This window comes from Aulonocara sp. 'chitande type north' Nkhata Bay, linkage group LG11 (genome assembly GCF_057382095.1).
Source record: "Aulonocara sp. 'chitande type north' Nkhata Bay isolate Kocher_YH1m ecotype deep benthic linkage group LG11, A_spYH_male_GT1.1, whole genome shotgun sequence".
NCBI lineage: Eukaryota > Metazoa > Chordata > Actinopteri > Cichliformes > Cichlidae > Aulonocara > Aulonocara sp. 'chitande type north' Nkhata Bay.
Genome location: NC_141354.1, coordinates 3,037,316 through 3,052,022, shown reverse-complemented (window position 1 = coordinate 3,052,022; position 14,707 = coordinate 3,037,316). Strand labels below are relative to the sequence as shown.

The window sequence follows — 14,707 nt, the reverse complement described above, 5'->3', positions numbered from 1 at the left end:
ACATGCACTGGATAGTTTGAGCCATATCATCTGTGACAATACACATTTTTAAATAGCATAAAAATGTCAAATTATTATGTCATATGGCTTTGCACTCCCTAGTGCGCTCAACAACAACACAAGTCTGGGCATGTCTGAGAGCCAAGTATCAGCTTGAGTACCTAAAAGGGAGCGATCAACAGCCTCCAACAAAGCCCAGCAAAACATGCAAAGTATTTTACCTTTAGGTGGAAACAACAAACACGTTTGACCACTTCAGGCAAAAACACAGTGACGAGTAAAACCAGGATACAAAGGAGACGCTAGCAGCTGGTGAGATGCAACCAAAATGTAAACACATGACCAAACACCGCTGGAACCCTCGCTAGCTGCGCTCCATATCACAGGAGGAGCAAAGGGTGGATGGAAATGACTGACAAACAGGACTTTAAGCAGCTGGTTAAGAAGCTTCACCCAAGACAACATCCCAGGTAGAAACCCATTTTTAGTGTTATTATGAGACAATATTGTGCAGATCCTGCAAAAATAGAAGATTATTTTATTTTAGCTATTGTTAAATGTTAAGCAGCTACTGCTGCTGGCACCTGGTTCAATCAGACTCAAACTTCAGATTAAAGTGCAATCACTAAAAGTAGCTTATTGGGAAAAAAAGGATGCACATAAAGGCTGCTCTCTGGGAGCGTCAATAAAACGTGTGCTTCAACTGAGACCAGGCTGGAATATGCAGATTTGCTGGTAGGTGTTTCAGCTGGGATCCACTCTAATCTCTTTTCCACTAGAACCTCCTCAGCTGTTATGGCCGCTTTCCATTAAAACTGAGTAGCTCATGTGTGCGTGAGGTCATTATAGCAATGTGTCCAAAAGCCTGTGATGAGGCTGTGCGATATGACTAAAGTCTCATATCCCGATATAAGACATCTATCGCCCGATAACGATATAAATCACAGAAATGTAACATTTTCTGTAAACTCTGTGAATCTCGGGCAGCTCGACCTGCGTGAAGTGTTTCCAGCTGCGCGTCGTGTAGCTGAGTCGAGTGTTGTAACCGATGCATGAAACGATACATTTTTAGACATAAGTTGTAACGGCGCCGTTTCTTTGTGAGTATTTATTACACGGCGTGCTGCGGGGGAAAGCCTGTTCTAACGTTTGAGTCTAAGCTTTATTTTTTAGCACCTGGCGGCTCTTTTTTAATTCTCATCCATAAATAATCTGCATCTTTCACGTGATTGGGTTTATTTTGAAAAGTCTCAACAGGATCTTGAGCTTTATTGTGAAAGGTTTACGTGGAACATAAACAAGCGGACACGCGATGCTGTTACCGTCATTGTTGCTAACGACAACGCATAAAAACAGGCTCTTGTCCGTCTGTAGTGTGGTTTTATTAAATATAAGAGAAAGAGAGAACTTTAAGAAATTAATAATAACCACAGTGACATCAAAACCATGAACAAATGTTGCCGTAAACAGTTTATTTTGCGACACCACGAAACAAACGGTAGCGTAAAATGAAACGACAGACGTTTTTATATCGTCATCTGATATATATCGTTATATCAAACAGCCCTAGCCTGTGACATCTTTGTATGCAACACAAACACACAACAAAGCAGGAGCTCGAGGCGATGGTATACCTGCTGCTTGGACACAGTGTTGACTTTCTGCAGCTGTTTCCCTTGTTGCCGGGATTCAAAAATGGCGGTTCTGATTTCTGTAAAGAAGTCACTCTCATGAATCATCGACTGACGCTGCGTACTGGCCAATCGGTGGCATGCAGTCTCTTGAGGTCACATTTCTGGATCGCCTTGGAACCCCAGCTGAGTAGGCTGGTACTACCACCTAATGCAAACCCTGAAAAAACTGAGTTGAGCTGAGCAGAGCAGGTACTGAAAAAAAAAAAGAGCATACATGGCAGCTTTTATCTGCTTGCTTGGATTGGCAGAAAGAGGCTCCATTACTGACTGATCCCACTTTAAAGGTTTTCTGCAGGAACACAAATAATGTCAGAATGCTGCGTGGTGTTTGTAATCGGGGCAGGAAACAGCCACTTAAATTCACAAACTATTACACCACACAGTCTGGGACAAAAAACAAACACGGGTCACTACACAACAGCTAACTTCTACCTCCATAGCACAAGTATTCACAAAGTGCAATTCCATACAACATCTAGGCAATGTCGTACTCTAGTCCTCACCCCGACGGCTTTTAGGGGTGAATATGCTATTCAGGCAAATGCCAATTAGCAAAGATGTTATGAATGCAGCTTGCTAACCAAGATTGACAGCATTATCAAATTTAATTTTTAATATCTAATCTCACCCACTGGCCCAACAGTGACATTCAAAAATACAGGGGCCAAAACCATCGGCTCGTTTCATAGTGCCACGGCAGCTATGTCCATCTTTTATATACAGTCTGTGGTTCTGACACTAAGAAACAAACACATCCGTTTGTGTTTGAGACAAACAGCATGAATGTGTTATGCTGCTCATCAGACCACGTTATTTAAAGCTCTCTTCCTCATTTGCATTACATTTCTGTCAGCGTTGCATACTCTTCAGCAAAAACAGACTCTTCCACACTGTTTTTGGCTTGAGTGTGGCAAAGCTGCTCTGCTGCATATCCACCAGTCTGTTCTTTAAATGAAGATCCAGCACCTTTAATAAAGCCATCACGCCACCTGCTAACACAGCCTGCAGACAAGTTTAAATGTGTGTGCATGTGTGTGCACACTACTGATCCATGCATGCGGCCATCATAGAAGGAGGATACTGAACGAGCCAAGTTAATTATTACACTCCTGTCTGCTGACTCACACTCGCACTAACAACCTGTGCACACAACCTGACACGTGTGTGTGGTGCTCGGTGCATGAATGTGTTTGTTTTAGTAAACACGCTCACATGCACTCACATACAGCGCCAAAATAATAAAGACTAAAGGTACTACGAAAAATGTACCGAAATGGTAAACGTTTGGTTCACAGGTTTTACAGATACTGTACCGTTTGTTTCGCTCCTCCCGCTCACAGACAAATTCAAGTAGGAAGTCGGTGGGAAGGCGGGTTGGCTCAGACTCATTTAAAATGAGCCAAGCCTGTGCAGAAAGCAATGATCACCACAGTGTGTGTGCTGTTTTTCTTTCTCTTCGACTCTCTTCTATTTTGAACTAAAACCTGCGAGTCCAAATAAATCAGTTCAAATTCTCTGATACATGAACATGTTCTCCCTGTGGATGATAATGAGGGAGTTCTTTCTTTAACAGGTTCAATCTGCTCCTGTGATGTAGGTCTGATTGCTGCTCTGAATGAACTGCAGGTAAACACCACAGCATGTTATGCAAAGCCCACATGTCATCCACTCACATCATGCAACAATCACCTCCTCTTTCCTAATAACTGAAATATACAATCTCAGTCTGAAGCACTGATGCAGACACAGCTGGTAGTAGGTGTAGGTAGAGGTGGTGAGACAGCCTCCAAGTTCTATCACGATCACCAGCTTGCTGGCGTATCCTCCTGGTTGGACCTGACAGCGATTCCACCTCAGTGGATGAAACAAGTTTCCATCTTTAACGTGAACAATTTTCTTCCATATTGTGCACAAATCTTTGTGCTTTGTTGGAAGTTCTTGGAGTAGTTTAATAATTCATCAGAGCCGCTGCTGACTGACATGCATGGACTTGTCTGCTATCTGTTTGTGTTTGTGCATCCAGAGAACGTAAACACATGGTCACTCTGTAATTAATATATTGATAAGAAACTTTTATATCATGTAAAAGTTTATATTCAGTATTATGGATGAAACGATATGGAACAGCGCTAACTTGCAGTAGAAATTTCAATGCAGACACGACAGGTTTCAAAGAAGTGTTTCTCTGCTTCCTGCCATGAAATCTCCCAGTCTTTGCACCACTACAGGAAGGATGTGTACTATTCTTCCAGAGGATGTTCCTCCATTTGGTCTTTTCATGAAGAGCACTGTCAAACACAATGACCAAAACATCCTGATTCAGTTCATTCAGTACCCTGGCATTATGACTCTCAGCATTTCCATCCTCAGCACATTGGTCAATGGATGGAGAGACAGAGTGGCATGCTGTCTTGAGGAGAAAAAGCCTTTGTCAAAGCTAAAGCTTAGAATGGTGAAACACACTGGTGCTATGTGTCAAAAGTTGAGGGAGTCTCATGTAAAAAGATATGCTTCTTGTATTACTACGAATGTGTGAAGTTGCAGTGTTTTATCTCTTGGTTTATTTGATAATAATTTATGCATATAGATATGTTTCATACCTTGTAAACATTTGATAGCTCCCATTCACTAACAGATCGGCAACTTAAAGAAGATGGAAACGTATAATCTGTGAACCCTCTCCTCGTATTTATCTGTTTAATGCAGACTTTTCCAACGGTAACATTAATATTATCGTTCATGTTTAGATACAAAATCATCCATCATGTTATCCACCTGCTGCTTACAGTCTCAGGTAAATTCTTGGATCCAGTGTTTAAAAACAGCCTCGACTATAACTGCTGTCTCTTTAAATATTATTGCAACACACTTTTAATATGCTTATAATGTGATTACTAACTGTACTATTAATCAGATTAAATAATAATCAATAATATTATTATTAAATAGAGTCTGATAGGTGGAACCACCATGTGGGTGGATCAGCTGACAGCAGGTTTACCAGCATTAGTGTAAATGTCAGTGACAAATGTGCCAACGCCAGGCTTTCAGACAGTAACGTGTCCACAGGAGGGGTTGTTTCTGACACTGTCAAATTCAGTTGCTCAGTTTTTCCTCTTTCAAATCAAATAAAAACATTGATTTACATTAAAGGCTGTTATAATCAGATTGTTTAAAGTGAGTCTGATCATTTCCACCTCCATATTTTTTTACTTGGACTACACTAAAATGCTTGGCCTTTAGTCTGAAATAGCAGGATTGTTACTGACCCGTCCAGATCCAAAATACACACTGTACCTTTGTACTGGTAGCAGTGTAAACATTCTCTAGATGTTGAAGTGCAGATTTGTTTCATTCAGTTTGATTTATATAGTGTCAAATCAAAACAAGGGTTGCTTCAAAGTACTTTATACTGTAAGGTAAAGACTCTACAACTAGGGCTGAGCCATATCATACCGTTCACGGTAATACCAGTACAATGTTAGGCAACAATAAGAAAATAAAATATCGCAATAGAATATGAGTAAAACGCGCATGTTTTCATACGCACATGGCCGAAAAAGCATGGCGGCAACGGAGAATGAGAAGGGGGAAAGCCGATCGTTGAGTGAAACGGATGAACCAGAATTAGTTTGTAAAAATGGTGCAGCTCCAGTGATGTGGAACTGGTTTGGTGTTTGTCCATCAGATACACAACAAAGCACTTTTTTTTTTGTACAATATGCAAGCGGGCCGTCTTTATTGCCGTATTTGTCGGACTAAGGTGCTCGTAAATCTGGGTCCAAGACTCTGTCCGCTTCATGTCCCAAAGTCAAACGAACACTGCAGCATCACAGTGTTGCTGCTTTACCAGGTGTAACTATGAAGTTTAACATCCAGGCATCCATGAAAACAGAATTTATTACATTTAACGGAGTTAGAAGTTAGCAGGAAGTTAGCGGAAGTTAGCTTGCTAGTTTTGCTAGTTACCTAAGCATGATATAGCATGTTCTGACTGAGAGATTTCTGAAAAAATTCAAACGTACAGCTCTGCTATCACTTCCAACATAAATGAAGACAGGAAATTAAACAGCAGTGACGTTTGTAGGGATACTGAAGTTGGGCTAGCTGGTATATAATGATGTGCTACGTGATCGCTAGCGACACAGCTATGTTAGCATAGCATAAACAGTGAAGCTGCAGGATGAATGCTAACTTTTTTCCACTCGATAAAAGTTAACATGAAGGTTCCTGATGGTTAGAGACAAATGCAATCGCATGGCAGGATGCTGTAAACGGACCAAACTTCAGTCAGGAGAACAACTGAGATAATCCATCCACAATACGAGGTTAGTCATTAATATACTGCAACAACATGGGAATAGAGCAGCTGTGATAGAATCCAGCATTAATGAATCAATGGCACAGAAGTGGAGGAAGCAAGAAGAATGAGTTTAATAAAGTTTGATTTATCTGACTGCTTTGTTTCTTGTGCCTTATAATCCCGTGCACCTTATGGTCTGAAAAATACGTATTTGACTTTTTTATTTGGCACACTGCAGTTTAATGTTGCAAAGCACCTCTTTTTAACGTCAGTGGATATTATACATGGTTATGCTCAGGACATGTTCTTCCATCCCGTATAGTCAAGGATTGTTTTAATGCAATTGGACCTTGTTTATTGTCCATATTGAACTTTTCCTTGCTTTCTGGCTATGTACCTTCAGCTTTCAAACATGCTATAATTCAACCTGTTCTAAAAAAAAGGAACCTTGATCATAGTGATTTTGCCAACTATAGACCGATTTCTAAGCTTCCCTTCCTGGCTAAAATTCTTGAGTCAATTGCAGACCTTCCTGGATGAGAATAATATAAATGATAAATTTCAATCGGCCTTCAAACAACATCACAGCACTGAATCAGCGCTGCTTCGTGTTTTCAATGATCTTTTACTAATGGCTGACAATGGACGCCCCTCTGTCCTAGTGCTATTGGATCTTTCATCGGCATTTGACATGGTTGACCACAACATCCTATTGGCGAGACTAGAGCACACTGTAGGCATTAAGGGCGCTGCCTTGGATTGGTTTAAATCTTACCTCTCCAATCGGCTCTCTTCGGTACATTTGGCCACATCCTCTTCTTCGGCTGTACCTGTTTGCTGTGGTGTCCCCCAGGGATCTGTGTTAGGCCCTACCCTTTTCTCATTGTACATGCTTCCCTTAAGTGCTATCTTTGAGAAATACCACATTGCTTTTCACTATTATGCGGATGATATCCAGATCTATTTCGAGTTAAACGATGATCTTGCTCTGTCTTTGAATAGCTTTCGAGAATGCATGTGTGAGGTCAAGAAATGGCTTTTGGCAAATACTCTTATCCTTAATGATAAGAAAACCGAAATTATGATTTTTGGTAGTAATGCCCTTCGTGCCAAACTTCGGGATGCCTTTGGTTTTCTCACTAGTTCTTTCTCTGACACTGTTAGGAATCTGGGTGTCTTATTTGACAGCTCATTTAAACTTGATAAACAAGTGTCTGCTGTTGTCAGATCCAGTTTTTACCAGCTTCGCCTTATTTCTAAGACCAGGCACTATATCCCGTATAAAGACCTAGAAAAGCTCATCCACGCCTTTGTCAAGGCTTGTCAAGGCTTGATTACTGCAATTCACTTTATTGTGGTCTCCACTCTTGCCTTTTACATAGATTACAGACAGTTCAGAATGCTGCAGCATGCATTCTAACTAAAACCAAGAAGTTTGCCCACGTTACTCCTGTCCTTGCTGATCTGCACTGGTTGCCTGTCAAATATCGTATTCAATTTAAAATTTTGTTGTTTACTTTTAAAATTACCAATAACACTGCACCAAGCTATCTTAAGGAACTTTTAAACCCATATGCTCCTGCTAGGGCTTTAAGGTCATCCTCACAGTTACTGTTGGTTCAGCCCAGATCTCGACTGAAATCTAGAGGTGATCGATCGTTTGCTCTAGTTGCACCGGAGCTGTGGAACAATCTCCCGATTGGCATCCGGGCGTCTGATTCTATTCATTCTTTTAAATCACAGCTAAAAACATATCTTTTTAAACTTGCCTTTTCTACCAGTTAAATGCTGGCTTGCTTGCAGTGACCTATTGACCTATTTGGCTGCCCACTGCTTCACTGAGTGAATGGGTTAAATGCAGAGAGCAATTTCCCCACAGGGCTCAATAAAGTACAATAATGTACACACTTTCTTCTTCTTCTTCTATTGTATTGTATTGTATTAAATTCTCTGCTATCTTTCCATTATTGGTGTCTTTTATCATGGTGGTACAGTCTTACCTTGCTATAACCTATGTGCTGCAGTTTACTCTTATTGGTGGCTTTTATCTGTGAACATAATCCGTTACTCTTATGTATTTGATGTTAATGTGTGAACTGTTTTATTTTTTATTGTTTTATGTAAAGCACTTTGGTATGCCCAAGGCTTTTAAATGTGCTCTATAAATAAAGATTGTTGTTGTTATGCTCAGGACATGTCAGCCCATTTCTACTGGAAATGCCTTTTGGTTAAACTTTCAGTAAGGAATTTGCATTCGCACTGTTAAATGTTTATAAAGCTTTAATTGACATAAAAAACAGCTGCTTGTTTAAGTGAAAATAAATGGATGGTTTTTTTGCGCTAGTAAAGTTGTGGAATTGTATTTTGTCTCGCATCAATTACATCGTCAGTTATATCGTTATCGCAAAGTTTCAAATATATATCGTGATAAAATTTTTGGCCATATCGCCCTGCTCTATCTACAATAATACTGAGTAAATGCCCACCTCCTATGAACAAGCACCTGGCAACAGTGGGAAGAAAAAACTCCCTTTTAACAGGAAAAACCTCCAGAAGAACCACTCAGGGAGGGGCGGGGCCATCTGCTGTGATCAGCTGAGGGGAATAAACAGCACAAAAGACACACTGTGGAAAAGTGTCAGAGATGAATAATAATGATAAAATGCAAAGTGTTGCACAAACACAGAGAGTGGAAAGCAACAGTTGCACCTGGATCAAACGATACCTGCGAGTTTTATCACATCGGTTTTTCCCTCCGTTTCAGAGGTGATAAGAATGAAACCAATGAAATGTTGGCATGCTTCAGCTTCTACAAACTGTCAGGGTCCAACAAGTTGCAGTGTTGTTTTTGCCCTCCGGGGCTCAGCGCTCATTACGTGACTCACCAGCCGAATCATCTGAACACTTCTGAGCAGCACACCACAAACATCTGTTTCACAGACAGGATCTATTTTGACTGTTAAACATACAGAGAGCGTTTCACACACCTTCACAGCAGCAATGATTTAAGCTGCATGAACTTAACATGCATTGATCTGCTTATATCACTGACGTTAAACTTTCCGGCTCTCAGTGTCAACCACGTTATTACTTCCTCCTTGGCCTTTTTCAGTCCAACATTTCTGACCTCACACACACAAGACGACAAGCCAGCATGTGGTGAGTAGTCCTGAGGCAGAGGTCTTTTATCAGAGCATTTGCAGTCGGAGCCCCCGGGCCTGCCTGAGGACACGAGACCGGCTGAGTCTGGGACTTCTTTTAAATATCTTCTTAAAAGGTACTTTTATCAGACAGATGAATGATTTTATTTTACTTGAGGTTATTTTCGCCTGGATTGGTTTGATCTGTCTTAACATCTTCAGATTCTGTGAGCGTGCTTAAGCTATAGATTATAAAATGATCAGATCAAGGCATAAAACCTGTCACTGTTCTGACAGACAGCAAACACAACAGCAAACGCTAGTAAATAAATATAAAAATGATGCCTTCTGGAAACTGTCCAGCCTGAACCGCCTGCTGCTAAATACTCTCCAGGAGAAGGGCAATGCATCTCAAATGGCTCTATTGTCTTCCCCGAATGAACTCAGCGTTTCTGTCTTCCTTCTGTGAACAGACACAAGCACACACACTCACTGTGCTCGTGCTGGATGATGTGCTGCGCCATGCGAATCGTTTTCACCGAGAGCATCACCCAGCCGATCCTCACCTGCGCTGACGATCAGCTCCCAGACCGACTCCCTCTGTGCCACATGCCGAGCTGTGTATCTGACCTCTGCCCCAGTTCCCCGATCAATCTCAGGTCACGAAGCATTAGAGCGCTTGAAGATTAGTCACTACAGCCCTCACAGCAGATCAATGAAACCAAGAAGAGCACATTCACAAGGAGGCTCGCGCTGTTTATCTTAGCACTTGGCTCAAATGAGTCATCATCACCATCACACATTATTTGTTATTAAAGCCAGCAGGAGCCGCTCACTCAGGGGCCAGCATCTTCATCGCTGTCTGTGTCTAATTCATAGCGCTGCTTTGAAGCTAAGCTAGGCTGTGGATCGCTTTTTGATCATTTTTCTATTATCACTGTAACAACGTCGAGCTTAGAATAAGGCGCCGTTTTACTTCATAAAACCATTAACGCTGACACTGTTCAGAGAACTGCAGTCAGCTTTCTAACTTGTGCTCAGTCAAAACTGTGACACAAACACAAGACTGTTCAGAAACATATTTGGCAGTAACGTCACAGCTGGGTGACCAACTTCCTCCATGTTGGCCCTTACAGTAAAAGGAAATGCTAGCTGCACAGTTTGATGTGTGCCACGGATCACATTAACTAGTCTTAACAAGTCGTTTGGGGAGCTGGTCAGATCACCGCAGACAGTTTAGAAGGTGAACACAGAAATGCCAAAAAGCAGCACTTTTTTAATGGCCACACAGTCAAATACCTGTGGTTTAACAGCACTGCTGAGAAAACAGTGGTTGGCCGTGACCTTTGGAAACACCTTCCAGAGCCTCAAACTTTGATTTTGTATCATTCTGAATAAAAAGTTGTGATTTTTTTGTAGAGCTGGGCAGAGCATAAACGAGTAAATAAATAACTGCAATCACGGGCATAACTTCATGGCTATTACAAATGTTAGGCAAATATGTTTATGGTTTGTGTGTCTGTGTGCTTCATGTGTCTGACAGAAAGAGAAGAAGACACCCAACGTATCGGAATACTGAAATGCTATCGCTCTTAAAACCCCTGTATTAGTCTGGCCCAACATCGCCAGCTTTAACCAGCATTCCCAACCCTGGTCCAAAACACCCATGACTGACATGTAATCAGCCAATAAATGTCCACCCCTCCCTCCTCACATGACAAGCAGCTTTAGGCTTCCTAACTGGACATCACTAACCAGTGGGTGACATCTTGATGGCTACACACACACTTAGCTAGTCTGCAGGTATCTGCTGATGGTTAGCTGATAATGGGAGGATTTAGTTGGCAGGCTTCACATTCACAGGCACCACTGACAATACTGGGTAACGACTTGTGACTGACACACAATAAGCCCACCTCTGATAATTCTTCCTCACTCTAATGACGACCACTTAATGTTCCACCTGACCGTAACTTTTGGATTCACCTGTTCATCGCATATTGGAATCAAACCTTTGACTGCATCTTTTTCATTCATTACAAACATTCAATACTGAAGACTCAACAGTAACACCAGAGGAACAGTTTGTAACATCAATGCAGCTCAATTAATGTCATCATTTATTATTATTAGGGCAAATTATTGCTCCTGTCACTTATAATTCAAAGATAACTGCGTAGCGGCTTTACCAAGACAGATGTGGGCATTTATTTGAGTCTTGCTTCTAGAGCGACTGCAAAAGTAACCAAACAAACATGTTTTATTTGAGCTTCACATTCACTTAAACCTGCTCCACGTTTAGTCTGATCATTTTTCTTGGAAGGAGCTGACCTCTGGTTTTCGTTAATCTTGTAAAGTTTCGATGAGGTAACGAACACGGTGTGTGTTCATCGCCTCTGCGATCATTTGACTCTCCCTCGGATTGAGGAGCACCTTGGCATAACGCTAACTGGCCCACATCAGTTATGCTTCGTGTAGTACCAGCTGACTGTAATACTACGTTTCTAGCGATCAATGAACCCTGTTTGATTACCACTGCCCCCCGTCCTAACCTCTCCGCTGTACCCTGCTGTAAACAGCCGTGCGTCAGCGTCACCGCAGCAGCGGAGCGGCTCTGCGCTCTTACCTCCGAACAGATGAGGCGAAAGGTGTGCTGGTAATGATCCAATCAACAGCCGGGGAACTTCTTGCCCTCCGCCCGAGCGCTCCCTGTCCGCCGCCTCCTCTGGGCTGCTGCCGCCGGACTCCGGGGAGCTGTAGCCCCCGCCGCTGTTGGGAATGTTAATGCCAGAGTGGGGTCTTAAACTCGAGCCCCCAACAGACCTGGCCCTGGCTCCGATCTGCTGGCTGGTGCTGGGTCCGGAGGCTCCGGACGCACCGTGGTACCTCGCCCCCCGGGCGGCAGTCCTGCCAGCGCTGCTGCCGGACGTGCTGGAGGGCAGGTCCGAGCCGGAGTAGGCTCTGGTCCGTCCGTTAGCAGCTGGGTTAGCAGTGGGGCTGCTCTGCTTTGCCCCCATGTTAACCTCTGATTCGGCTATGAAATATTAACGAGGCGCTGTGCGAGCTCGCTGCGGGACAGTACGCCAGATTTCCGCCCGAGGCAGATGGCTTTACAGGACACAGGTCCTGGAAGAAGAGAAAAGCACACCAAACTCCGCGTCGCTACGATACCATCGAGAATCGACAACTGCCAGTTGGTGAAAAGTTAAAGCGGCCGCGCGTGACCAAAGCTGGGGATGTGCGGAAAAGTTTAGCAGACGTCACCATTGTATTCCGTCAGTAACGGTTCTAGAGGCTGAGCTGCAGGTGAGAACGTGGGTCCTTCCTTGTGCGCTGAGCCGCTCCTGGTGACCCGCTGTGCTCCGGCCGCTGGGTCGTCCTCAGTACCCCCTCCGCCATGGCTCCCGAGCCGCGTGAAGCAGTGAAGAGTGGCGCTCCTCACACCCCCCTGCCTCACAACACATTGCTCAGTAGAAGGAAGTGATGGAGGAGAAAGTCCTGCACTGAACCGTTTTAGCGGCGGCGGCAAGGAGACTTGCTGCGCAGGCTAGCTGCCAAGCTAGGCAGGCTCACGGGGACTTCCGCCCAGAGGTTTCAAAATAAAGCCTCTGCCGAGTTTAACTCCCCACTGCACATCACAGAGGCACCAGGCACCAAAGCCTCTTTAGCAGTAGTTTAATGTTATTAAATAGCCACAAAGTGGCAATTTATGCATTTAAATAAGTAAGCACAAATAATAATATACATTTCAGGTATCTCAAATAAAAGTACTTCTTATTCAGAATCACACAAGTTATGTTATAATGACTGATTAGTTAATGTAAAACTCTAATGTTGATTTTACATGCTGTATGTACTTCTGAGTAGCGTTATCTGTAACACTATAGACTGAGTGTATCAAAAAGAATCATCCGATTTCTCCCTGCTTACATACAGAACTTACAACGTCCGCAAGCGCTCGATGTATCCCCCTCTGGACACACAGCATATGTCCAAACTTAGAACTTTTGAGAACATGTCAGGAGTCACTGCAGCCACCGCTGTTGTTATGCTACCTACCGGCAACCACGTGAAACTCACAGATCCCCTCTTTCTCAAAGAACATATTTAGATTCATCAGTGGAATTAAAGTTATATTTCACAACTGGTCCTTTCCATCCTCATCTCTTGGTTTGGGGCAAACTAACAGGAACTCACTAGAAGCAGAGAATCCTGAAGTTCATCAGAGATGACGGCAGATGATGGCATTTTTTCAGAGATAGAGTCAGAGTGCAACAAAATGAGAGTTTTGCCTACTTTTGTAACCTGCTTAAATGGGCATGTGGCACGTGTCAGTGATATAGCAGTTTTTTTAAAGTGACCCCTTTGGGGTTAACATATTCTTATTCAAATGAAAGTTTAGATAATGCTTCGACAGGTTTGTTTCTAGAAAAACTGCAAGAGTAACCAATACCCCCAGGTTTTATCCAAGCTTTGTATTTATTTTTAAGTATTTACTTTGAAGATGAACACTAATAGAGTGATACTTGGAAAAAAAATAAAACAAATATTTCTGCTTGAAATGTTACTTTCCTCATTATCTATTTCCAAGTTTCTTATGTTTATGACTCAGTAATTCAGTTAAATAAGCCAGGGTTGTATTTTATTAGACTGAATTCCAGACAAAGACATGAATTTTGATATGTGGCAAGTTGAAGCGTTTACTGTTTATTTCACACTGAGCCTTGTTTTCACACCAAACAACTCATCTTCATGTCACTTGCAATGTGTGCTATAATGCAGAGAAAGTAAAATATGCAACGTAGCTCTAAAGCATATACTCGCCTTTCCAGCACGTCACACATAAAGCCTGAAAGACCCTTAAATTACATTACATTACAATCTAGTTAGTAACATACAACATATTAAGCACACATTTAATGTGAATATAGTGTTGCCTTCTGTAAGAGTCATGTACACTCTGCACTTACAGTTTCACATCACATAATGAAATTGTTGTGATTTCTGCCTGATGCCTGACCCTTCATTGATCCTGGATGAAGGGGCGTAGCTGCCTTTTGTGTCAGGTGTGCACTAGGCCTGATCAGATTCACCCAACTAGATCACTGGGACTCCATAATCTGGTTTTAGAACTGAAGAATCCTCTTCAATGAGAGGTGAAATGTGTTCACAAGTGAAAGGAAGCCCGGTTTACAACATTCAGAAAATAAGTGCTACAGTTTTGGTGAGTGAAATTCTAGAATTTTACTGGCCGGTTACTTAAGCTGCATCCACATTGGAAGTGATGAGACACTTGGTGGTTCTTTGTGTCCGGGGATGGGCGTCCAGGTACACACCGGCTCACTCCTTGGCGGCCGCTTATCGGGGCCTGGAGCCTGGGGCTCGCTCGGGCCACTTCGGAGGTGGGGTGCCCCCGGCCCCTCAGCCTGGGGCTCAGTCACTCAGGCACGGCTGGCTGCCGGTGGAGCTCATGGGCGCATCACTGCAACTCCCCCTGGCTTCTGCTCCGCGGCTGCTGAGTGAGCCCTCATCTGGGACTCTCCTCAGCTCTTTCTGGGACAGTGGCGCGG

General features: G+C 42.9%; 1 protein-coding gene across 2 annotated transcripts in view; it reads right to left on the bottom strand.

Annotated features, from left to right (window-relative positions):
• Window positions 1-12,682, bottom strand: part of znrf2b (zinc and ring finger 2b) — a 51,669-nt gene extending 38,987 nt beyond the window's left edge. For both annotated transcript variants that reach the window (XR_015131437.1, XM_086310200.1), the window contains exon 1: window positions 11,764-12,682. Coding sequence is in view for 1 of the 2 variants with exons in the window: in XM_086310200.1 (XP_086166326.1) it covers window positions 11,764-12,154 (391 nt within the window). In the remaining variant the exon portion in view is untranslated. The remainder of the gene's footprint in view (window positions 1-11,763) is intronic.
• Window positions 12,683-14,707: the final 2,025 nt, after the last annotated feature.